General features: G+C 42.7%; 1 protein-coding gene across 1 annotated transcript in view; it reads right to left on the reverse strand.

Moving 5' to 3' along the window:
- The window catches only part of ITGA1 (integrin subunit alpha 1), a 345,166-nt gene that overhangs the window by 159,166 nt on the left and 158,879 nt on the right, over positions 1-27,121 (reverse strand). Inside the window, exons 4-8 of the mRNA XM_069748575.1 lie at positions 26,724-26,812; positions 26,090-26,204; positions 25,884-26,011; positions 19,792-19,940; positions 6,210-6,360 (exon numbers count right to left, since the gene is read on the reverse strand). Coding sequence (XP_069604676.1) covers positions 6,210-6,360; positions 19,792-19,940; positions 25,884-26,011; positions 26,090-26,204; positions 26,724-26,812 — 632 coding nt within the window. The remainder of the gene's footprint in view (positions 1-6,209; positions 6,361-19,791; positions 19,941-25,883; positions 26,012-26,089; positions 26,205-26,723; positions 26,813-27,121) is intronic.

A 27,121-nucleotide genomic window follows, 5' to 3' on the forward strand; every position in this document is an offset into this window, starting at 1 on the left:
GTGAAGTCCAGGGGCCGCCGGAGAGGTGAGCATATCAATATTTTTTATTTTAATTCTTTATTTTACACATCCCTATTGATCCGATACCGATAGCCGATATCACAAAAATATCGGATCTCGGTATCGGAATTCCGATACCGCAAATATCGGCCGATACCCGATACTTGCGGTATCGGAATGCTCAACACTAAGAATAACACATCGCTTTTTTTTTTGCGGCCGCCGGTAAACAGTTAATTACCGGCGATCGCAAAACAGGGGTCGGTAAAAACTGACCCCGAATATGTTCTTTGGGGTCTAGGCTACCCCCGGCAGCTGAGACCCCAAAGATCTTCCGGGTGCCGGCTCTGGGGTGCGCTATTCACTTTTTCCACAGCGCCGTTAATTAACAGCACTGTGGTTTAAGTACCCTTAACTGCCGCCGTTAAAAGGTGTATCGGCGGTCGTTAAGGGGTTAAGGCATTTTGTCTGGTGCTGTTCCAAATATATATATATATATGTATATAGTTTTGCTCCAAAGTTTACATACCCTGGCAGAATTTTTGCTTTCTTGGGCTTTTTTCAGAGAATATGAATGATAACACCAAAACATTTTCTCCACTCATGGTTAGTGGTTGGGTGAAGCTATTTATTGTCAAACTACTGTGGTTTCTCTTTTTTACCCCTTTCTGCCAATGGCCGTACTATTCCGTCCATGTGGGGTGGGCCCTACTTCCCAAGTACGGAATAGTACATCCAGCGCGATCGGCCGCTCTCGTGGGGAGAGCGCGGCCGATCGCGGCCGGGTGTCAGCTGCCTATCGCAGCTGACATCCGGCGCTATGTGCCAGGAATGGTCATGGATCGCCCCCGGCACATTAACCCCTGACACACCGCGATCAAACATGATCGCGGTGTGCCGGCGGTACAGGGAAGCATCGTGCAGGGAGGGGGCTCCCTGCGGGCTTCCCTGAGACCCCCGCAGCAACGCGATGTGATCGCGTTGCTGCGAGGGTCTCCTTACCCTCCCTGCTCCAGGCCCGGATCCAAGATGGCCGTGTCATCCGGGTCCTGCAGGGAGGGAGGTGGCTTCACAGAGCCTGCTCAGAGCAGGCACTGTGAAGCCTGCAGTGCTCTCAGACAGATCGGTGATCTGTCAGAGCGCTGTGCAAACTGTCAGATCACCGATCTGTGATGTCCACCCCGGGACAAAGTAAAAAAGTTTTTAAAAAAATTTCCACACATGTAAAAAAAAAAAAAAAATTCCTAAATAAAAAAAAAAATATATATATTATTCCCATAAATTCATTTCTTTATCTAAATAAAAACAAATAAACAATAAAAGTACACATATTTAGTATCGCATCCGTAATGGCCCAACCTATAAAACTGGCCCACTAGTTAACCCCTTCAGTAAACACCGTAAGAAAAAAAAAAAAAACGAGGCAAAAAACAATGCTTTATTATCATACCGCCAAACAAAAAGTGGAATAACACGCGATCAAAAAGACAGATATAAATAACCATGGTACCGCTGAAAGCGTCATCTTGTCCCGCAAAAAACGAGCTGCCACACAGCATCATCAGCAAAAAAATAACATAGTAACATAGTATCATAGTTAGTAAGGCCGAAAAAACACATTTGTCCATCCAGTTCAGCCTATATTCCATCATAATAAATCCCCAGATCTACGTCCTTCTACAGAACCTAATAATTGTATGATACAATATTGTTCTGCTCCAGGAAGACATCCAGGCCTCTCTTGAACCCCTCGACTGAGTTCGCCATCACCACCTCCTCAGGCAAGCAATTCCAGATTCTCACTGCCCTAACAGTAAAGAATCCTCTTCTATGTTGGTGGAAAAAACAAAAAAAGTTATAGTCCTCAGAATAAAGCGATGCAAAAATAATTATTTTTTCTATAAAATAGTTTTTATCGTATAAAAGCGCCAAAACATAAAAAAAGATATAAATGAGGTATCGCTGTAATCAAACTGACCTGAAGAATAGAACTGCTTCATTAATTTTACCAAACGCGGAACGGTATAAACGCCTCCCCCAAAAGAAATTCATGAATAGCTGGTTTTTGGTCATTCTGCCTCACAAAAATCGGAAAGAAAAGCGATCAAAAAATGTCACGTGCCCGAAAATTTTACCAATAAAAACGTCAACTCGTCCCGCAAAAAACAAGACCTCAAACGACTCTGTGGACCAAAATATGGAAAAATTATAGCTCTCAAAATGTGTTAACACAAAAAATATTTTTTGCAATAAAAAGCGTCTTTTAGTGTGTGACGGCTGCCAATCATAAAAATCCGCTAAAAAACCCGCTATAAAAGTAAATCAAACCCCCCTTCATCACCCCCTTAGTTAGGGAAAAATTTAAAAAATGTATTTATTTCCATTTTCCCATCAGGGTTAGGGTTAGGGCTAGGTTTAGGGTTAGGGCTAGGGTTAGGGTTAGGGTTAGGGTTAGGGTTAGGGCTAGGGTTAGGGTTAGGGTTAGGGTTGGGGCTAGGGTTAGGGTTGGGGCTAGGGTTAGGGCTTGGGTTAGGGCTAGGGTTGGGGCTAGGGCTAGGGTTAGGGCTAGGGTTGTGGCTAGGGTTAAGGCTACAGTTAGGGTTGGGGCTAAAATTAGGGTTAGGGTTGGGGCTAAAGTTAGGGTTTGGATTACATTTACGGTTGGGAATAGGGTTGGGATTAGGGTTAGGGGTGTGTTTGGATTAGGGTTTCAGTTATAATTGGGGGGTTTCCATTGTTTAGGCACATCAGGGGCTCTCCAATTGTGACATGGCGTCCGATCTCAATTCCAGCCAATTCTGCATTGAAAAAGTAAAACAGTGCTCCTTCCCTTCCGAGCTCTCCCATGTGCCCAAAAAGGGGTTTACCCCAACATATGGGGTATCAGCGTACTCAGGACAAATTGGACAACAACTTTTGGGGTCCAATTTCTCCTGTTACCCTTGGGAAAATACAAAACTGGGGGCTAAAAAATAATTTTTGTGGGAAAAAAAAGGATTTTTTATTTATTTTCACGGCTCTGCGTTATAAACTGTAGTGAAACACTTGGGGGTTCAAAGTTCTCACATCACATCTAGATGAGTTCCTTGTGGGGTCTAGTTTCCAATATGGGGTCACTTGTGGGGGTTTCTACTGTTTAGGTACATTAGGGGCTCTGCAAACGCAATGTAACGCCTGCAGACCATTCCATCTAAGTCTGCATTCCAAATGGCGCTCCTTCCCTTCTGAGCCCTCCCATGCGCCCAAACGGTGGTTCCCTCCCACATATGTGGTATCAGCATACTTAGGACAAATTGGACAACAACTTTCGGGGTCCAATTTCTCCTGTTACCTTCAAAAAAATACAAAACTGGGGGATAAAAAATAATTTTTGTGGAAAAATTTTTTTTTTTATTTGCGCGGCTCTACGTTATAAACTGTAGTGAAACACTTGGGGGTTCAAAGCTCTCACATCAAATCTAGATGAGTTCCTTAGGGGGTCTACTTTCCAAAATGGTGTCACTTGTGGGGGTTTCTACTGTTTAGGTACATTAGGGGCTCTGCAAACGCAATGTGATGCCTACAGACCATTCCATCTAAGTCTGCATTCCAAATGGCGCTCTATCCCTTCCGAGCCCTCCCATGTACCCAAACGGTGGTTCCCCCCACATATGGGGTATCAGCGCACTCAGGACAAATTGGATAACAACTTTTGGGGTCCAATTTCTCCTGTTACCCTCGAGAAAATGCAAAACTGAGGCTAAAAAAAAATTTTTGTGGGAAAAAATGTTTGTTTTATTTTTACGGCTCTGCATTATAAACTTCTGTGAAGCCCTTGGTGGGTCAAAATGCTCACCACACATCTAGATAAGTTCCTTAGTGGGTCTACTTTCCAAAATGGTGTCACTTGTGGGGGGTTTCAATGTTTAGGCACATCAGTGGCTCTCCAATTGCAACATGGCATCCCATCTCAATTCCTGTCAATTTTGCATTGAAAAGTCAAACGGCACTCCTTCCCTTCCGAGCTCTCCCATGCGCCCAAACAGTGGTTTACTCCCACATAGGGGGTATCAGCATACTCAGGGCAAATTGTACAACAACTTTTGGGGTCCAATTTCTTCTCTTACCCTTGGGAAAATAAAAAATTGGGGGAAAAAATAATTTTTGTGAAAAAAACGATTTTTTATTTTTACGGTTCTGCATTATAAACTTCTGTGAAGCACTTGGTGGGTCAAAGTGCTCACCACACCTCTAGATAAGTTCCTTAGGGGATCTACTTTTGAAAATGGTGTCACTTGTGGGGGGTTTCAATGTTTAGGCACATCAGTGGCTCTCCAAACGCAACATGGCATCCCATCTCAATTCCATTCAATTTTGCATTGTAAAGTCAAATGGCTCTCCTTCGCTTCCGAGCTCTGTCATGCGCCCAAACAGTAGTTTACCCCCACATGTGGGGTATCGGCGTACTCAGGACAAATTGTACAACAACGATTGTGGTCCATTTTCTCCTGTTACCCTTGGAAAATAAAACAAATTGGAGCTGAAGTAAATTTTTTGTGAAAAAAAGTTAAATGTTCATTTTTATTTAAACATTCCAAAAATTCCTGTGAAACACCTGAAGGGTTAATGAACTTCTTGAATGTGGTTTTGAGCACCTTGAGGAGTGCAGTTTTTAGAATGGTGTCACACTTGGGTATTTTCTATCATATAGACCCCTCAAAATGACTTCAAATGAGATGTGGTCCCTAAAAAAAATGGTGTTGTAAAAATGAGAAATTGCTGGTCAACTTTTAACCCTTATAACTCCCTAACAAAAAAAAATGTTGGTTCCAAAATTGTGCTGATGTAAAGTAGACATGTGGGAAATGTTACTTATTAAGTATTTTGTGTGACATATCTCTGTGATTTAATTGCATAAAAATTCAAATTTGGAAAATTGCGAAATTTTCGAAATTTTCGCCAAATTTCCGTTTTTTTCACAAATAAAAGCAGGTAATATCAAAGAAATTTTACCACTATCATGAAGGACAATATGTCCTGAGAAAACTTTGTCAGAATCACTGGGATCCGTTGAAGCGTTCCAGAGTTATAACCTCATAAAGGGACAGTGGTCAGAATTGTAAAAATTGGCCCAGTCCATAACGTGCAAACCACCCTTGGGGGTAAAGGGGTTAAATCATAATGATATCAATCATATATATCTACTCGCATGACACTTGCATTACACTTGTGCGACTCTCGGCAGGGAGACTCAGACGCGTTATTCATACGTTTAGTGTGACTCCAGCCTATAGGTGTTTTTCCAGCTGTCAGGTTCCTTTTAAATACCATTTAAAGAGCCACTGTCACCCCCTCCAGCCGTTATAAGCTAAAAGAGCCACCTTGTGCAGCAGTAATGCTGCATTCTAACAAGGTGGCTCTTTTAGTTTCAGGTTCAAGTATACCCCAAATAAAGCGATTTTATACTTAGCCACAATTCCTGTCTCTAGCCAGGGAGGCGGGTCCTCACTCCCCAGCTCTAACCGCTCCTCTGCTGTCACTCCAATCTTCTTGCGCTTTCGGCGCCGCCCCCTCAGCGCAGTGTAAGTTTCAAAACCGGCGCCTGTGCAGTGTACTGCTGTGCTGCGCAGATGCAGCAAGCTCTGGCCATCTGACGTCCCAGCCAGGCTTGCAGACTGCACCTGCTCGGGCATTGTGGCCAGCCACCTATGGAGTCCCCACCCCGCACTGTGCATAATGCATAACACAGTGCGGGGATTCCAAAGGTGGCTGGCCGCAATGCCCGCGCAGGTGCAGTCTGCAAGCCTGGTTGGGACGTCAGATGGCCAGAGCTTACTGCATCTGCGCAGCCCAGCAGTACACTGCGCAGGCGCCGGTTTTGAAACGTACACTGCGCTGAGGGGGCGGCGCCGAAAGCGCAGGAAGATTGGAGTGACGGCAGAGGAGCGGTTAGAGCTGGGGAGTGAGGACCCGCCTCCCTGGCTAGAGACAGGAATTGTGGCTAAGTATAAAATCGCTTTATTTGGGGTATACTTGAACCTGAAACTAAAAGAGCCACCTTGTTAGAATGCAGCATTACTGCTGCACAAGGTGGCTCTTTTAGTTTATAACGGCTGGAGGGGGTGACAGTGGCCCTTTAAGATCAATATTTTGGTAGAAAAATATGGATGCTTTTAGTGTGCATAGTGTGCATAGCCATTTAATTTACCAGGCCATTACAAAATACTTACAGCAATGGCATAAGTTTCAATCCCATCACGTTCACATTCACCAGTCACATTTTTCAAGAGAAAACCATCGTGAGATTCCCCATCTGTCACAACCACCATGACTTTCTTTACTCCTCTCCGAGCGCCTCTTTCTTCACTAAAGGCTTCTTTTCTGAAATATACAACAAATGTCGGGTATTGGTATGTGATCATGTCAGTAAGGCCGGGGTCACATTTGCGAGTGCAATGCGAGAAACTCACGTGAGTCTCTTGCATCAATACCCGGCACTGCCGCCGACACTCGGGACCGGAATGTGCGGCTACATCATGTATGTCTATGCAGCTGAACACTCCGTTCCTGAGAGCCGGCGGCAGTGCCGGTTATTGATGCGAGAGACTCGTGCGAGTTTCTCACATTGCACACGCAAATGTGATCCCGGCCTAAGTTTAGGACTCGTGTTCTGGGTATGGAGATGAAGATGAGGCACTGACCTCAGAGACCAAAAGCAGGAGGAAAACAATAAATATAGAATGTAAAAACATATTTAAATCCTGCCTGACATGGCGATTTTCCATTTTTTGCGCTTTTATTTTTTCCTCCTCTTATTCCAAGAGCCATAGCTTTTTTATTTTTCTGTCCATATAGACATATGAGAGCTTGTTTTTTTGCAGGACGAGTTGTAGTTTTGAATGGCTTTAATAATTTTACAATACAGTGAAAATGGGAAATAAAATCCAAGAGCAGTGAAATAGCAAAAAAAAAAATGCCATTCTGTAATTGTTTTTTTTTTTTTTGCTTTCATGTTATTTATTGTTTTGTAAAAATTACTAGTCAGCGTGATTTTCCAGGACAGTATTGTCACAGCGATACAAACCTTGTATAATTTTTTTTTACTTAAAAAAAAAAATTAGCTTGTGACGCTAGTTTCTGAGACCAATAATGTTTTCTTTTTGTGGTTTTTTGCATGACAAGCTGACATTTTTATTTATACCATTTTGTGGTTGATATGGCAGCTTATTAGCTTTGTACTGTACTTTTTCACAGGGCTGTGGCAACCAAAAAATGCAATTTTGGTATTCTATTTTTTTTTTTTCGCATTAACACATGTACCGATTGAGTAAATTAATTGTATATTTTTTGACAGACTGGACTTTTATAGACCCCATTATACAAAATATGTGTATTGTATGTTTTTTTTTATATTTCTTTATTATTAATGGTTGAAATTTTTGTTTCAATTTGTCAGTTTCCTTAGGGAATCGCCTTATACTAAATCGGTCTCCTAAGAGACTAGCCATATGCGAGTTTTTATAGGCGTACCATCATGACAGACATCGGGGGCAAACAGCATACTGTCCCGGTTTGTGCACTGTAAATGTCGCTGTCCAAGATAGGCAGTAAGTGATTATCAGCAGCGAAGAGAGCTCATCTCCAACTGCTGCTGTTAGAGGCAGATGATGGCTGTGCATCACAGCTATTACCTGCCAGCAATGATGAGCTTACATCTAAGGCTACGTTCACATTTGCGTTGCGTCGGGCGCAGGTTCGGCGATGCATAGCGACGCATGCGTCATGCGCCCCTATATTTAACATGGGGGCGCATGGACATGCGTTGTCTTGTGTTTTGTGACGCATGCGTCATTTTTGGCGCAAGCGTCAGGGCGCAGAGGACGCTGCATGTTGCATTTTTTTTGCGTCCAAAATCAAGCCAAAAATGGCCGCATGCGTCACAAAACAATGCATTTTTGCATGTGTTTTGCATGTGTTGTGCGTTGCGTCGTCGACGCTACACCGCACAACGCAAATGTGAACGTAGCCTAAGATAGGGACCTGAACTATGAAGTGTCATATGTCGAGAAGGGGTTAATATGGAGTGCTTGATCCCTTTACGTAATTATGTCACATGGTAGTTGTGTTCGGACTATGGTAAAGCCAAATCCCAACTTCTTAACTTACTCAATGAAGAGTTCATCGCTACATAAACTTCATTTTTTAAATTTTTTAGAATTTCTGCTCCGTAAACTGAAATTAACTTCCTTTGTCTTTGAGGTTTCTTACATTTTTTTTTTCTTGAAGTGAAAACCACATCCTGGAAGACACGAGACCTTATTGACATTTTCTGAAATGTCATGGATAGACTTTTTTGAGCAGCACAGTGCAGTTGAAGGTATGGCATCTGTCTTTTCTTTCATGCAAACAATGGAAACCACCAATGGAGACGGTGGGCAAAATGATTGTACTGGACCACTCTTATCCATACTTTAATTGGCCTTGTAAACTCAGTGGAGATCTAATATTTTATATGTGCTTCAAGCCACAAAAAAATGGACCCAAGTTGTAAGAATTAGCTCGAAGTTCACATACACCTTGAACATGTAGGGCCCATTACTTCGACAGAGACTGGGCTCATTTGGGGATATTAGAGGATATGCTTTGCCTTTCCTGGACTGCGGCAACCCAACTCTCCAAGATAAGCTAGGGCTTCAGAGGTAATAGATGTCCACTTGACAGGTTTCTTGGCAAAGAGTGTAGGTGTGCTCCACTATCACTACAGTGCTGCCCTTGGACAGTGCCGTCATGTTAGTGGCTGTTACACCTTTGCATGTCAATATCACCCAATTGATCTAGCTAAAATGAAAGTCAAACATTACAGATGTAGCAATTGCCATATTAAAGGGTATATGTCAGAAAGTTTTTGCTATGTAATCTGAGAGCAGCGTAACGTAGAGTTTGAGACCCTGATTCCAGAAATGTATCACTTACTGGGATACCTGCTGTAATTTTGATAAAATTATTCTCTCTCCAAGGCAGATTTAGCAGTTCACTGAATCCTGAGCTCGGGACAGCCCACCCACATCACTGATTAGCAGCTTACTGTGTACACTGCCAATCAGTGGTTGGGGGCGGGGTTATACAGAGCAGAAGGACTACATGGCACGAGACAACCAGTCCTGTAGTGATAATCTGTCCTGTAAGTGATACATCACTCGAATCAAGGTCTGAGCCCTTTCATTATGCTGCTCTCAGATTAAAGAGCAAAAACTTGGTGACAGATTCCTTTTAACATATGGCACACTACACTGCATAAAAATCCCACTGGGGCACCTGTGCTATTTGTGTAGTGCGCCATATGCTAAGAGAGCAGCGATGTGATTTTCGCATTATCGTGCAGCTATAAGTTAATTTTTGATAGTCCAAAAAAAGTCACCAAAGTGGAAATGATTGCAACATTTGCAAGGTGATTCACAAAGTTGTTTTTCTTAACTAGGGAAATATCAATGGTAACTAAACTTGCACACAACTCTTGGCTTTCACAACATTAAGAAGAGGAAGACCCAAGAACGAAGAGATTTTCTTTTTTTGTTTAAGGAGAAGTGATCGTAGTCTTATAATACCATGACTTATCACTGCGAGAAGTGGCCAGAACATTATATTTCACAGAAGTCATTTCCTCCTTCAGTTTGTTTCAGGGGCTCAAAATTTTCCAGTAGTAAGAGCGGCTGCAGAGGAGAAATACTCGATACTATATATTGTTTGAGAATCTAAATATGTCATGCTTTAGTCTGGTAAAACTCATCCCGAAAATCTAAAGATAATTCCATTTAGAAGTCTTCGCATTCCTTGCGGACAGGATATACACCAAGCGTCATAATTCAGCGGGGGATCATAGACATGTTGCGTTTCCATATTCGGATATGTTAGGGACAGAAGAAGGATCTATTATATGATATTTACTTTCCACTACTTCGCGCACAACATGCAATCCTTACTGGGGAAATATGCTCAGAAGATTTTAGCATTTTTGATGAAGTCTCCTGAAGGGAAGGAATAAGTGTCAATGTTTTCTCTTATTGCACACCTTTTGCATAAGATAAGACTTAGTTTTAGATATTGCTTCATAGATTGTTGCAGCATTATCCCCCATTATGTGGCTGGGGGTTTATATAGTGCGTCCTGAATTCAAAACGCTGCAGCCCGGGTGTATCCGGCGCGTGCGCAGTCAGGAGGTCCGGAAGTTCCGCGCTGGCACAGGAGAGAGCCCCCCAGGTATATGCAACATTTATAACTTTGGCTGTACATTTGCACACTGAGATATGTAAATCCAGGCAGACGCCATCACCCCTAACTGTTGTGAATTCTGTTGTCAAGCTCCCTCCTGTGGTCATGAATGGTACTTCGGCTGGTTCTGTCCATGGGCTTCCTCTGGTGGTGGTGAGTGGGGCTGCGGCTTCTGAGGTTCCTTCCACAGGTGACGAGGTTAATTCGTTAGCTGGCTGCTCTATTTAACTCCACTTAGATCTTTGCTCCATGCCACCTGCCAATGTTCCAGTATTGGTCTAGTTCACTCCTGGATCGTTCTTGTGACCTGTCTTCCCAGCAGAAGCTAAGTTCCTGCTTGTTTTTCTCTGGTTTGCTATTTTTCTGTCCAGCTTGCTATTTTGATTGTTGTCTTGCTTGCTGGAAGCTCTGGGACGCAGAAGGAGCGCCTCCGCACCGTGAGTCGGTGCGGAGGGTCTTTTTGCGCCCTCTGCGTGGTCTTTTTGTAGTTTTTTGTGCTGACCGCAAAGCTGCCTTTCCTATCCTCTGTCTGTTCAGTAAGTCGGGCCTCACTTTGCTAAATCTATTTCATCTCTGTGTTTGTAATTTTCATCTTTACTCACAGTCATTATATGTGGGGGGCTGCCTGTTCCTTTGGGGAATTTCTCTGAGGCAAGGTAGGCTTTATTTTTCTATCTTTAGGGCTAGCTAGTTCCTTAGGCTGTGACGAGGTGCCTAGGGAGCGTCAGGAGCGCTCCACGGCTATTTCTAGTGTGTGTGATAGGATTAGGGATTGCGGTCAGCAGAGTTCCCACGTCTCAGAGCTCGTCCTATATTATTAGTAACTATCAGGTCATTCCGTGTGCTCTTAACCACCAGGTCCATTATTGTCCTGACCACCAGGTCATAACAGTACAGGTGGCCCAAAGTATTAATGCATCTCAATAGAGGGATAAGAGAAGTTCTGAGACCATTTTTTTTCTTTGCAGTGTGTTTTGTCTCTCTTTTCCCCTTTACCTCTGGGTGGTTCAAGATACAGGTGTAGATATGGACATTCAAGGTCTGTCCTCTTGTATGGATAATCTCACTGCAAGGGTACAAAACATTCAAGATTTTGTGGTTCAGAATCCAATGTTAGAGCCTAGGATTCCAATTCCTGATTTGTTTTTTCGGGATAGATCTAAGTTTCTGAATTTCAAAAATAATTGTAAATTGTTTCTTGCTTTGAAACCTCGCTCCTCAGGTGACCCTGTTCAACAAGTGAAAATCATTATTTCTTTGTTACGTGGCGACCCTCAAGACTGGGCATTTTCCCTTGCGCCAGGAGATCCGGCATTGCGTGATGTTGATGCGTTTTTTCTGGCGCTCGGATTGCTTTATGATGAACCTAATTCAGTCGATCAGGCAGAGAAAATCTTGCTGGCTCTGTGTCAGGGTCAGGATGAGGTAGAGATATATTGTCAGAAGTTTAGGAAGTGGTCTGTACTCACTCAGTGGAATGAATGTGCCCTGGCAGCAATTTTCAGAAAGGGTCTCTCTGAAGCCCTTAAGGATGTCATTGTGGGATTTCCCATGCCTGCTGGTCTGAATGAGTCTATGTCTTTGGCCATTCAGATCGATCGACGCTTGCGTGAGCGTAAAGCTGTGCACCATTTGGCGGTATTATCTGAGCATAGACCTGAGCCTATGCAATGTGATAGGACTTTGACCAGAGCTGAACGGCAAGAACACAGACGTCGGAATGGGCTGTGTTTTTACTATGGTGATTCCACTCATGCTATCTCCGATTGTCCTAAGCGCACTAAGCGTTTCGCTAGGTCTGCCACCATTGGTATGGTACAGTCGAAATTTCTTTTGTCCGTTACTCTGATCTGCTCTTTGTCATCCTATTCTGTTATGGCATTTGTGGATTCAGGCGCTGCCCTGAATTTAATGGACTTGGAGTTTGCTAGGCACTGTGGTTTTTTCTTGGAGCCCTTGCAGTATCCTATTCCATTGAGAGGAATTGATGCTACGCCTTTGGCCAAGAATAAGCCTCAGTACTGGACCCAATTGACCATGTGCATGGCTCCTGCACATCAGGAGGCTATTCGCTTTTTGGTGTTGCATAATCTGCATGATATGGTCGTTTTGGGGTTGCCATGGCTACAGGTCCATAATCCAGTATTGGATTGGAAATCTATGTCTGTGTCCAGCTGGGGTTGTCAGGGAGTACATGGTGATGTTCCATTGTTGTCTATTTCGTTATCCACCCCTTCTGAAGTCCCGGAGTTTTTGTCGGATTACCAGGATGTATTTGATGAGCCCAAATCCAGTGCCCTACCTCCTCATAGGGATTGCGATTGTGCTATCGATTTGATTCCTGATAGTAAGTTTCCTAAGGGCCGACTGTTCAATTTATCTGTGCGAGAGCACGCCGCTATGCGGAGTTATGTAAAGGAATCCTTGGAGAAGGGTCATATTCGCCCGTCGTCGTCACCATTGGGAGCAGGGTTCTTTTTTGTGGCCAAGAAGGATGGTTCTTTGAGACCTTGTATTGATTACCGCCTTCTTAATAAGATCACAGTCAAATTTCAGTACCCTTTGCCGCTGCTGTTTGATTTATTTGCTCGGATTAAGGGGGCTAGTTGGTTCACCAAGATAGATCTTCGTGGTGTGTATAATCTTTTGCGTATTAAACAGGGCGATAAATGGAAAACAGCATTTAATACGCCCGAGGGCCATTTTGAGTACCTGGTTATGCCATTCGGGCTTTCCAATGCTCCACCAGTATTTCAGTCCTTTATGCATGACATTTTCCGAGAGTACCTGGATATATTCCTGATTGTATATTTGGATGATATTTTGGTCTTCTCGGATGATTGAGAGTCTCACGTGAGGCAGGTCAGAATGGTGTTCCAGGTCCTTCATGCGAATTCTTTGTTTGTGAAGGGGTCAAAGTGTCTCTTTGGAGTTCAGAAGGTCTCATTTTTGGGTTTCATTTTTTCCCCTTCTACTATCGATATGGACCCTGTTAAAGACCATGCCATTTATGATTGGACTCAGCCGACATCTGTGAAGAGTCTGCAAAAGTTCCTGGGCTTTGCTAATTTTTATCGTCGCTTCATCAGTAATTTTTCTAGTGTTGCTAAACCGTTGACTGATTTGACCAAGAAGGGTGCTGATGTGGTCAATTGGTCTTCTGCGGCTGTGGAAGCTTTTCAGGAGTTGAAGCGTCGTTTTTCTTCTGCCCCTGTGTTGTGCCAGCCAGATGTTTCGCTTCCGTTTCAGGTCGAGGTTGATGCTTCTGAGATTGGAGCAGGGGCAGTTTTGTCACAAAGAAGTTCTGATGGCTCGGTGATGAAACCATGTGCCTTCTTTTCTAGAAAGTTTTCGCCTGCTGAGCGCAATTATGATGTTGGCAATCGAGAGTTGTTGGCCATGAAGTGGGCATTCGAGGAGTGGCGTCATTGGCTTGAAGGAGCCAAGCATCGCGTGGTGGTTTTGACGGATCACAAGAATTTTACTTATCTCGAGTCTGCCAAACGGTTGAATCCTAGACAGGCTCGATGGTCGCTATTATTCTCCCGTTTTGATTTTGTGGTTTCGTACCTTCCGGGCTCTAAGAATGTGAAGGCTGATGCCCTGTCACGGAGTTTTGTGCCCGACTCTCCGGGTGTTCCTGAGCCGGCGGGTATTCTCAAAGAGGGGGTAATTTTGTCTGCCATCTCCCCTGATTTGCGGCGGGTGCTGCAAAAATTTCGGGCCGATAGACCTGACCGTTGCCCAGAGGAGAAACTGTTTGTCCCTGATAAATGGACTAGTAGAGTCATCTCTGAGGTTCATTGTTCGGTGTTGGCTGGTCATCCTGGAATCTTTGGTACCAGAGATTTGGTGGCTAGATCCTTTTGGTGGCCTTCTTTGTCACGGGATGTGCGTTCTTTTGTGCAGTCCTGTGGGACTTGTGCTCGGGCTAAGCCCTGCTGTTCTCGTGCCAGTGGGTTGCTTCTGCCCTTGCCGGTCCCGAAGAGGCCCTGGACGCATATCTCTATGGAGTTTATTTCGGATCTCCCTGTCTCTCAAAAGATGTCGGTCATTTGGGTGGTTTGTGATCGCTTCTCTAAGATGGTCCATTTGGTACCCTTGCTAAATTGCCTTCCGACTCTGATTTGGTGCCATTGTTTTTCCAGCATGTGTTTCGTTTACATGGCATTCCGGAGAACATCGTTTCGGACAGAGGTTCCCAGTTTGTTTCGAGGTTTTGGCGAGCCTTTTGGCTAGGATGGGCATTGATTTGTCTTTTTCCTCGGCTTTCCATCCTCAGACAAATGGCCAAACCGAACAAACTAATCAGACTTTGGAAACATATCTGAAATGCTTTGTTTCTGCTGATCAGGATGATTGGGTGTCCTTTTTGCCTTTGGCTGAGTTCGCCCTTAATAATCGGGCCAGCTCGGCTACTTTGGTTTTGCCGTTTTTCTGCAATTCTGGTTTCCATCCTCGTTTCTCTTCAGGGCAGGTTGAGTCTTCAGACTGTCCTGGTGTAGATACTGTGGTGGATAGGTTGCAGCAGATTTGGACTCATGTGGTGGACAATTTGACATTGTCCCAGGAGAAGGCTCAACGTTTCGCTAACCGCCGACGCTGTGTGGGTCCCCGACTTCGTGTTGGGGATTTGGTTTGGTTGTCGTCTCGTTATGTTCCTATGAAGGTTTCCTCTCCTAAGTTTAAGCCTCGTTTCATTGGTCCGTACAAGATTTCTGAGGTTCTCAATCCTGTGTCGTTTCGTTTGACCCTTCCAGCTTCTTTTGCCATCCATAATGTATTCCATAGGTCATTGTTGCGGAGATACGTGGCGCCTGTGGTTCCATTCGTTGATCCTCCTGCCCCGGTGTTGGTTGAGGGGGAGTTGGAGTATGTGGTGGAGAAGATTTTGGATTCTCGTGTTTCGAGATGGAAACTCCAGTACCTGGTCAAGTGGAAGGGTTATGGTCAGGAAGATAATTCCTGGGTTTTTGCCTCTGATGTTCATGCTGCCGATCTGGTTTGTGCCTTTCATTTGGCTCATCCTGGTCGGCCTGGGGGCTCTGGTGAGGGTTCGGTGACCCCTCCTCAAGGGGGGTACTGTTGTGAATTCTGTTGTCAAGCTCCCTCCTGTGGTCATGAATGGTACTTCGGCTGGTTATGTCCATGGGCTTCCTCTGGTGGTGGTGAGTGGGGCTGCGGCTTCTGAGGTTCCTTCCACAGGTGACGAGGTTAATTCGTTAGCTGGCTGCTCTATTTAACTCCACTTAGATCTTTGCTCCATGCCACCTGTCAATGTTCCAGTATTGGTCTAGTTCACTCCTGGATCGTTCTTGTGACCTGTCTTCCCAGCAGAAGCTAAGTTCCTGCTTGTTTTTCTCTGGTTTGCTATTTTTCTGTCCAGCTTGCTATTTTGATTGTTGTCTTGCTTGCTGGAAGCTCTGGGACGATGAGGGACCGCCTCAGCACCGTGAGTCGGTGCGGAGGGTCTTTTTGCGCCCTCTGTGTGGTCTTTTTGTAGTTTTTTGTGCTGACCGCAAAGCTGCCTTTCCTATCCTCTGTCTGTTCAGTAAGTCGGGCCTCACTTTGCTAAATCTATTTCATCTCTGTGTTTGTAATTTTCATCTTTACTCACAGTCATTATATGTGGGGGGCTGCCTGTTCCTTTGGGGAATTTCTCTGAGGCAAGGTAGGCTTTATTTTTCTATCTTTAGGGCTAGCTAGTTCCTTAGGCTGTGACGAGGTGCCTAGGGAGCGTCAGGAGCGCTCCACGGCTATTTCTAGTGTGTGTGATAGGATTAGGGATTGCGGTCAGCAGAGTTCCCACGTCTCAGAGCTCGTCCTATATTATTAGTAACTATCAGGTCATTCCGTGTGCTCTTAACCACCAGGTCCATTATTGTCCTGACCACCAGGTCATAACACCTAACCTGTGGTAGCTGTCTGCAAGTGTGCATTCTACTTGATCTTAGTTAGGTTTTGGCACATTATCACTTTTTCATTATTGCACTTTATTTAAGTAATTGTGGTTTACATTATAGGGTTAAAATAACCCCCTCACCCCCCTTTTTTACACATTGGTTGATGTTTTATGGTTTTACTTGTGCAATATTTTCTATTTTGTATGTGCACTTTATAGGTGCTAATTTTATTAGCCTTGTAAACACCAATTCACTTCATATTGCCATGTGAGCAGATTTACACATTATTATTATTATTTTTTTTATATAAGATAATTTTGTATCCCCCTTTTTTTGCACTTATAGTGCTTCTTGTACAGCCTTTTATTTTAATCCTGGTATTGTGGAGGTCATATTGCTGGTAAATATATACAGCCCTGAAATCCTGTTGTTGCGCGGAATTGTTTATGTTTTTAATAAGTATTTCTTTTTGATTATGTAATCATTGGCATTTCTTTTAATAAAGCCATATTTTAATATTCCTACGCCTTTTATAAATTTTTCTTATTTTGGTCCTTGTGGTATTGCTTTGTTTTTGGTATCTGTTAACTGTAGAGAACTAAGAGTTTTAAAGTATTTTTTCATTACAAATTGCAAATACCTGACATTAACCTCCAACTGGCTGTCATTTACCGCCCCCCAATGCCAGCCACCACCTTCTTTGACCACTTCACCACCTGGCTACTTAATTTCCTTTCTGCGGACATCCCCACTATCATCATGGGCAACTTCAACATACCCATTGACACTTCCCTCTCAGCTGCCACTAAACTTCTATCTCTCACTTCCTCCTTCGGCCTCACTCAATGGTCTTCTGCAGCCACTCACAAAGATGGTCACACATTGGACCTCATCTTCACCCGCCTCTGCTCCCTATCTTACCTCTCTAACTCACCTCTTCCTTATTCTGACCACAGTCTACTCACATTCTCTTCCCTCTCCACTACTTGTCTACAATCCCCACCCCACAAACATGCACACCCTCGCAGAAATCTTAAACACCTTGATCTACATTCACTCTCTGAATCCCTCCTCCCTCTCACAGACATAAGTTCCCTACACAATGCGGATGACGCTACCGCTCTATATAACACCACAATAGCTGCAGCTTTGGAATCTCTTGCCCCTGTCACACATAACAAAGCTCGCAAAATCAACAGACAGCCCTGGCACACCAGCCTGACCAAAGAACTGAGGTGAGCTTCCAGGGCTGCAGAGCGGAGATGGAAAAGATCCCACTCCAACGAGCACTTTATTGCATTCAAACGGTCCCTCACTACTTTCAAGACCACACTCGCCACAGCTAAACAAACCTACTTCTCGTCTCTCATATACTCCCTGTCTCACAACCCTAAACAGTTATTCAACACCTTCAACTCTCTCCTCCATCCCACAGCACCTCCTCCCTCCCTACTCATCTCAGCTGAAGACTTTGCCTCATTTTTCAAGCAGAAGATTGAGAACATCAGAGACAGTCTTCGTCGACAACCTCCAGAGCCCTTCCTCCCAACTACTCAGCCCTCCACCTCAAAAACCAACTTCTCCACCATTACAGAAGATCGACTCTCTACTCTACTCTCAAGATCGCATCTCACCACCTGTGCACTTGACCCAATCCCTTCCCACTTCATCCCAAACCTCGCCACTGTCTTCATTCCAACTCTAACCCATCTCTTCAACCTATCACTAACAACTGGTGTTTTCTCCTCAAGCTTTAAACATGCCTAAATCAGACCTATCCTCAAAAAGCCCTCCCTTGACCCATCCTCTGTATCTTGCTATCGCCCTATATCACTTCTCCCCTATGCCTCAAAACTACTGGAACAACACGTCCATCTTGAACTGTCCTCCCATCTATCTTCCTGCTCCCTTTTCGACCGCTTACAATCAGGCTTCCGGTCACACCACTCCACTGAAACTGCCCTTACTAGGGTCACCAATGACCTATTAACCACCAAGAGCAAGCAAAACTTCTCTATCCTCCTCCTCCTGGACCTGTCCTCTGCCTTTGACACAGTGGACCATTCCCTATTACTACAGACCCTCTCATCCCTTGGCATCACAGACTCGGCCCTATCCTGGATCTCGTCATACCTAACTGACCGAACATTCAGTGTCTCCCATTCACACACCACCTCCTCACCTTGCCTCCTATTTGTCGGAGTCCCGCAAGGTTCAGTTCTAGGGCCCCTGCTCTTCTCCATGTACACTTTTGGCCTGGGACAACTCATAGAATCTCACGGTTTTCAGTATCACCTCTATGCTGATGACACACAGATCTACATCTCAAGACCAGATTTCACCACCATACTAACCAGAATCCCTCAATGTCTATCCGCTATTTCATCCTTCTTCTCCACTAGATTTCTAAAACTTAACATGGACAAAACAGAATTCATTGTCTTATCCCCATCTCACGCAACCCCCCCCAATTAACCTATCCAGTACAGTAAACAGCTACCCTCTCTCCCCAGTCCCACAAGCTCGCTGTCTCGGGGTAATCCTTGACACTGATCTCTCCTTCAAACCGCATATCCAGGCCCTTTCCACTTCCTGCCGCCTTCAACTCAAAAATATTTCACGGAACCGTACATTCCTAAACCAAGAATCTGCAAAACCCTAGTCCATGCCCTCATCATCTCCCGCCTCGACTACTGTAACCTCCTGCTTTGTGGCCTCCCCTCTAACACTCTTGCACCCCTCCAATCTATTCTAAACTCTGCTGCCCGACTAGTCCACCTGTCCCCCCCTATTCCCAGGCCTCTCCCCTCTGTCGATCCCTTCACTGGCTCCTCATTGCCCAGAGACTCCAGTACAAAAGCCTAACCATGACCTACAAAGTCATCCACAACCTGTCTCCTCCATACATCTGTGACCTCGTCTCCTGGTACTTTCCTGCACGCAACCTCCGATCCTCACAAGATCTCCTTCTCTACTCCCCTCTTATCTCCTCTTCCCACAATCGCAGACAAGAATTCTCTCGCACATCACCCCAACTCTGGAACTCTCTACCACAACATATCAGACTCTCACCTACCATCGAAACCTTCAAAAAGAACCTGAAGACCTACCTTTTCTGGCAAGCCTACAACCTACAGTAACCACCAATCGACCAACCACTGCACGACCAGCTCTATCCTCACCTACTGTATCCTCACCCATCCCTTGTAGATTATGAGTCCTGGTGGGCAGGGTCCTCCCTCCCCCTGTACCAGTTGTGACTTGTATTGCTCAAAATTATTGTACCTGTTTTTAATATGTATACCCCTCCTCAAATGTAAAGCGCCATGGAATAAATGGCGCTATAATAATAAATAATAATAATAATTATGAATATGTCCATTTTGCACTACATTCCAGTTGCTGGAAAAGGCTGGGTCCCAGCTAATGTGTCCTTCATTTTAGTATAACCCTCCGAAGCATTGTTGAGCAACATTTCCATACTGATGACTTGCAAATTTGCAGTTATGCTAAGCTGAATCATAAGGTCTTGTGTTACTGCCCAGGTTAGCAGAGTTTCAGTTATGGATTCAAGAAACCATCCTGAAAAAAACTCTTTGCAAATTATTGTTGAAAAAAATACCCATCTTTTTACACATACCTTGCTGTATTAATGCCAAGAGCTGTCAATGTTGAAGAGCCTCCTCTTTGCTTTATCTTGCTTGCTGCTTGCAGTACACTTTCCGTAGAGGAATGAGTATTCAAGTTAAACTCATGAGTGACGTTTTCACCATACTGAACTATTGAAACCTACAATAATAACGGAGCCATGAAAGAAACTAGTAAGTTTTCAGCACAGTGATGGATGATCAACTTCTTTATGTTGGTTCATGGCATTGGAAAAAGCACAAATCTAAATGTCTAAGCAGCATAGCTGTGAATCCAGCTCTGGAGTGAGATAAAACACTTACTGGAAAGCTGCAACTCTCTAGTAAGTCTGTTCTCTTACAAAGCTCCTTTCTGCTATCATTTTGCCTCTCAATAGACTTAAATAAGCAGTTGTAATCTGATACCTCTGCTATCTAACAAAACACATTTCAACTGTCTTCAGAGTAAATGTTGAGTTCAAGAGGCATGAGGAGAAGTGACTCAGAGGTGGAGAAATAAGCAGATTTCTATGATAAAATAGGTGCTTCTCACAAAATTAGAATTTCATCAAAAAGTTAATTTATTTCAGTTCTTCAATGCAAAAAGTGAAGCTCATATATTATATAGAGTCATTACAAACAGATTGATCTATTTCAAGTGTTTATTTCTGTTAATGTTGATGATTATGGCTTACAGCCAATGAAAACCTAAAAGTCTTATCTCAGTAAATTAGAATAATTAACAAAAACACCTGCAAAGGCTTCCTCAGTGTTTAAAAAGGTCCCTTAGCCTGTTTCAGTAGGCTTCACAATCATGGGGAAGACTGCTGACATGACAAATGTCCATAAGGTGTCATTGACACACTACACAAGGAGGGTAAGCCACAAAAGGTCAATGTTAAAGAAGCTGGCTGTTCACAGAGTGCTGCATCCAAACATATTATTATAAAATTGAGTGGAAGAAAAAAGTGTGGTAGAAAAAGGTGCACAAGCAACCGGGATAACCGCAACCTTGAAAGGATTGATAAGAAAAGGCCAATTAAAAATTTGGATAAGATTCACAAGGAGTGGACTGCTGCTGGAATCATTGCATCATAAGCCTCTACACAGAGACATATCCAGGACATGGGCTACAAGTGTTGCATTCCTTTTGTCAAGCCACTCATGACCAATAGACAACGCCAGAAGCCTCTAACCAGGGCCAAGGAGAAGAAGAACTGGACTGTTGCTCAGCGGAGCAATGTGTTGTTTTCAGATGAAAGTAAATTTTGCAATTCATTTGGAAATCAAGGTTCCAGAGTCTGGAGGAAGAGTGGAGAGGCCACAATCCAGGCTGCTTGAGGTCTAGTGTGAAGTTTCCTCAATCAGTGATGGTTTGTGGAGCCATGTCATCTGCTGGTGTAGGTCCACTGTGTTTTATCAAGACCGAAGTCAGCGCAGCCGTCTACCAGGAAATTTTAGAGCACTTCATGCCTCCCTCTGCCAACAAGCTTTTTGGAGAAGTAAATTTCATTCTCCAGCAGGACTTGGCACCTATCCACACTGCCAAAAGTGCCAATACCTGGTTTAAAAACAACAGTATCACTGTGTTTGATTGGTCAGCAACTAACCTGACCTTAATCCCATTGAGAATCTAAGGGGTATTGTCAAGAGAAAGATGAAAGACACCAGACCCAACAATGCTGACGAGCTGAAGACTGCTATCAAAGCAACCTGGGCTTCCATAACACCTCAGCAGTGCCACAGGCTGATCACCTCCATGCCATGCCACGCCACATTGATGCATTAATTGATGCCAAACGAGCCCCGACCAAATATTGAATGCATTTACTGAACACATACATTTCAGTAGGCCAACATTTCGTATTTTAAAATAATTTTTCAGGTTGATGTTATAAAGTATTCTAATTTACTGAGATAATGACTTTTGGGTCTTCATTGCCTGTAAGCCATAATCATCAACATTAACAGAAATAAACACTTGAAATAGATCACTCTGTTTGCAATGAACTGAAATAAATTAACTTTTTGATAATACTGAAATTTTGTGAGAAGCACCTACAACCCCTGGCAAAAATTATGGAATCACGGTCCTTGGAGGATGTTCATTCAGTTGTTTAATTTTGTAAAAAAAAAAGCAGATCACAGACATGGCACAAAACTAAAGTCATTTCAAATGGCAACTTTCTGGCTTTAAGAAACAGTAAAAGAAATTAAGAACAAAAAATGTGGTAGTCAGCAATGGTTCCTTTTTTTTAACCAAGCATAGGATAAAAATTATGGGATCACTCATTTCTGAGGAAAAAAATTATGGAATCATGAAAAACAAACAAACAAAAAAACACTCCAAAGCATCACTCCAAACCCTTATTGAAGGCTGGCTGTTTCATTAGGCATTGCACCTGTGCATTTGCTATTTTGTTTGGGTCCGCTGCACCCTGCTTGTGCATTTGTATTGAGGCCTATTTAGACAGGTAAGCATCTTTGCCTGTTTTTGGTGTTTTTTCTTGAATGTGTCCTTTTTTGGTGTTTATCACTAGTATTTTGTTGCACCAGCTCTGACTTTTATAACAGCTTGTAGTCTCTGAGGCCTGGACTTAATGAGTATCACACAGGACTCTTCATCAATCTGGCTCCAACTTTCTCTGATTGCTATTGCCAGATCAGCTTTGCAGGTTGGAGCCTTGTCAAGGACCATTTTCTTCAACTTCCACCAAAGATTTTCAATTGGATTGAGATCCGGACTATTTGCAGGCCATGACATTGACCTTATGTGTCTTTTTTCAATGAATGTTTTCACAGTTTTTGCTCTATGGCAGGATGTATTATCATCTTGAAAAATGATTTCATCATCACCAAACATCCTTTCAATTGATGGGATAAGAAAAGTGTCCAAAATATCAACGTAAACTTGTGCATTTATTGAAGATGTAATGACAGCCATCTCCCCAGTGCCTTTACCTGACATGCAGCCCCATATCATCAATGACTGTGGAAATTTGCATGTTCCCTTCATCCAGTCATCTTTATAAATCTCTTTGGAACGGCACCAAACAAAAGTTCCAGCATCATCACCTTGCTCAATGCAGAGTTGCACTCGCGATTCATTACTGAATATAACTTCCATCCAGTCATCCACAGTCCACGATTGCTTTTCCTTAGCCCATTGTAACCTTGTGTTTTTTTGTTTAGGTGTTAATGATGGCTTTCGTTTATCTTTTCTGTATGTAAATCCTTTTTCCTCTAGACAGTTTCTAACAGTTCGGGCACAGACATTGACTCCAGTTTCCACCCATTCGTTCCTCATTTGTTTTGTTGTGCATTTCCTGTTTTGGAGACATATTGCTATAAGTTTCCGGTCTTGATGCTTTGATGTCTTCCTTGGTCTACCAGTATGTTTGCCTTTAACAACCTTCCCATGTTGTTTGTATTTGGTCCAGATTTTAGGCACAGCTGAATGTGAACAACCAACATCTTATGCAACATTGCGTGATGATTTTCCGTCTTCTAAGAGTTTGATAATCCTCTCCTTTGTTTCAATTGACATCTCTCGTGTTGGAGCCATGATTCGTGTCAGTCCACTTGGTGCAACAGCTCTCCAAGGTGTGATCATTCCTTTTTAGATGCAGACTAATGAGTAGATCTAATTTGATGCAGATGTTAGTTTTGGTTATGAAAATTTACAGGGTGATTCCATCATTTTTTTCCTCAGAATTGAGTGATTCCATAATTTTCCCCCTATGCTTGGTCAAAAAAAGTAACCATTACTGACTACCACATTTTTTGTTCTTGGTTTTTTTTAGTGTTTCTTAAAGCCAGAAAGTTGCCATTTGAAATGACTAGTTTTGTGCCATGTCTGTGATCTGCTTTTTTTCTACAAAATTAAACAACTGAATGAACATCTTCCAAGGCCGGTGATTCCATAATTTTTGCCAGGGGTTGTATACATTATATAACTTATTTAAAATGTATTGAAATTGTTGTGACTTTTTAAGGGATTTGGGCATAAAGTTAAATTGTAACATCTATCTGAATTTTAATAGGGTTAACTATCTTGAGCCATGTAACATAGTAACATAGTTAGTAAGGCCGAAAAAAGACATTTGTCCATCCAGTTCAGCCTATATTCCATCATAATAAATCCCCAGATCTACGTCCTTCTACAGAACCTAATTGTATGATACAATATTGTTCTGCTCCAGGAAGACATCCAGGCCTCTCTTGAACCCCTCGACTGAGTTCGCCATCACCACCTCCTCAGGCAAGCAATTCCAGATTCTCACTGCCCTAACAGTAAAGAATCCTCTTCTATGTTGGTGGAAAAACCTTCTCTCCTCCAGACGCAAAGAATGCCCCCTTGTGCCCGTCACCTTCCTTGGTATAAACAGATCCTCAGCGAGATATTTGTATTGTCCCCTTATATACTTATACATGGTTATTAGATCGCCCCTCAGTCGTCTTTTTTCTAGACTAAATAATCCTAATTTCGTTAATCTATCTGGGTATTGTAGTTCTCCCATCCCCTTTATTAATTTTGTTGCCCTCCTTTGTACTCTCTCTAGTTCCATTATATCCTTCCTGAGCACCGGTGCCCAAAACTGGACACAGTACTCCATGTGCGGTCTAACTAGGGATTTGTACAGAGGCAGTATAATGCTCTCATCATGTGTATCCAGACCTCTTTTAATGCACCCCATGATCCTGTTTGCCTTGGCAGCTGCTGCCTGGCACTGGCTGCTCCAGGTAAGTTTATCATTAACTAGGATCCCCAAGTCCTTCTCCCTGTCAGATTTACCCAGTGGTTTCCCATTCAGTGTGTAATGGTGACATTGATTCCTTCTTCCCATGTGTATAACCTTACATTTATCATTGTTAAACCTCATCTGCCACCTTTCAGCCCAAGTTTCCAACTTATCCAGATCCATCTGTAGCAGAATACTATTTTCACTTGTATTAACTGCTTTACATAGTTTTGTATCATCTGCAAATATCGATATTTTACTGTGTAAACCTTCTACCAGATCATTAATGAATATGTTGAAGAGAACAGGTCCCAATACTGACCCCTGCGGTACCCCACTGGTCACAGCGACCCAGTTAGAGACTATACCATTTATAACCACCCTCTGCTTTCTATCACTAAGCCAGTTACTAACCCATTTACACACATTTTCCCCCAGACCAAGCATTCTCATTTTGTGTACCAACCTCTTGTGCGGCACGGTATCAAACGCTTTGGAAAAATCGAGATATACCACGTCCAATGACTCACCGTGGTCCAGCCTATAGCTTACCTCTTCATAAAAACTGATTAGATTGGTTTGACAGGAGCGATTTCTCATAAACCCATGCTGATATGGAGTTAAACAGTTATTCTCATTGAGATAATCCAGAATAACATCCCTCAGAAACCTTTCAAATATTTTACCAACAATAGAGGTTAGACTTACTGGCCTATAATTTCCAGGTTCACTTTTAGAGCCCTTTTTGAATATTGGCACCACATTTGCTATGCGCCAATCCTGCGGAACAGACCCTGTCGCTATAGAGTCCCTAAAAATAAGAAATAATGGTTTATCTATTACATTACTTAGTTCTCTTAGTACTCGTGGGTGTATGCCATCCGGACCCGGAGATTTATCTATTTTAATCTTATTTAGCCGGTTTCGCACCTCTTCTTGGGTTAGATTGGTGACCCTTAATATAGGGTTTTCATTGTTTCTTGGGATTTCACCTAGCATTTCATTTTCCACTGTGAATACCGTGGAGAAGAAGGTGTTTAATATGTTAGCTTTTTCCTCGTCATCTACAACCATTCTTTCCTCACTATTTTTTAAGGGGCCTACATTTTCAGTTTTTATTATTATTAAATCAGTATTTATGTGAGAACCATATTTGTTTTTGCAAAGGCTTTGCAATCTCTTGGGTCCAACTATGGTGGAAGAGGAGAAAATACATGTTTGAAACATGTTGAAAAATTTCTGAATTTTGTCTAATGCCTGAAAATCAAATGATAAAACTCAGAACAACCTATGTGGTTGCTATCAGGAGATAGAGGACTGGTATACAAGAGGTGTCTTGAATGAAGATAGTACATCGTATTTACCTGTGTTTGAGACGGGTGTATTGTCATTTTTTTAAATAGTTTCTGTAAAAATTCTGTCACACTGACCCAAGGGTAGACACTGTTAGATCCATCAAGAACGATCACCAGATCCAGTTGTGTGACACATTCTGGAGAAGATATCATCCACAGTTGAGAAGACAGACTGCGATGTTATGGATAATATTTTATGACACCATGTACCATACCTTGCACTCCTGGTGCAATTGAGTTCAAAACTTGAAATGAAGAACTGACATTAGAACAAATTCCAGTTGTATAATGCAAACTTCCACATCGGTACGCATAGAGAGGGCCACAAGCCTGGGAAAGAATGGAAGAAATAAATTCAGAAATACAACTTTTCTATGCACTATTCCCGACTCAAGGCATAATAACAGAGCTAATTTTACCGTGCTTCCTTCAATCAAAGGATCGGTAGAGAACCCAAGTGTCAAATCCCTGCAATCGATACTCTTAGGGTTTGCCCACTTTAGATGCACCTGATTGTTTTGATACTTCCCAAGAGACCTTCTGATCTCATATTCCTTCTTTCTTTACCAGGATGACCCATTTCAGACAGTTATTACTGGTTATTGGTCACAGGTCCCAGAATAATGACATTTTGACTATAGAAGGAACTGGAAATCAGCAGGTGAACAATATTGAAACGCAAGTGGCAGTGGTGTTATCCAGTGAATATCATTTAATTTTTATAAAATATTTTTATGCTGTTTTGAATAATTTTTAGGAAAAAAATTGCAAAATGGACAACTACTTTAAGGCTTATCCACAATATGCATTAACACAGCAGTAATCAATTTTCTGTTAGGATTTCCTTACCACAAAGCCTCCATTCGGATTAGTGACCAAAGTGGACCCCATGGTCATGTTTTCTTTCACCTCAGAAACATTTGCAATGGTTGTAAATTCTAGAACAAATTCATAAAAAGTCAAATTTTGATAAAAACCATATTAAAAAATATTTAAATATCAGGCAGACTTTCGCATTCAGACAAACAAATTATTCAATATTTCAGTTTATATTTACAGTAATTATCTTTTTAACCAATTATCTTTTTTTGCAGGCAAAAAAAATTGAAAATTGAGTAAATAATTGTTTCCTCTAAAATTCATTTGCTGAGCTTTTCATTTGTACAGTGTTCATTTTAGGACATGATCACATATCAAAGTGAAACATCAGAAATACTCTGTCTGATGCCTGACTCTGATACCTGATT

Source organism: Ranitomeya imitator, chromosome 1, assembly GCF_032444005.1.
Source record: "Ranitomeya imitator isolate aRanImi1 chromosome 1, aRanImi1.pri, whole genome shotgun sequence".
In the NCBI taxonomy this organism is placed as follows: Eukaryota; Metazoa; Chordata; class Amphibia; order Anura; family Dendrobatidae; genus Ranitomeya; species Ranitomeya imitator.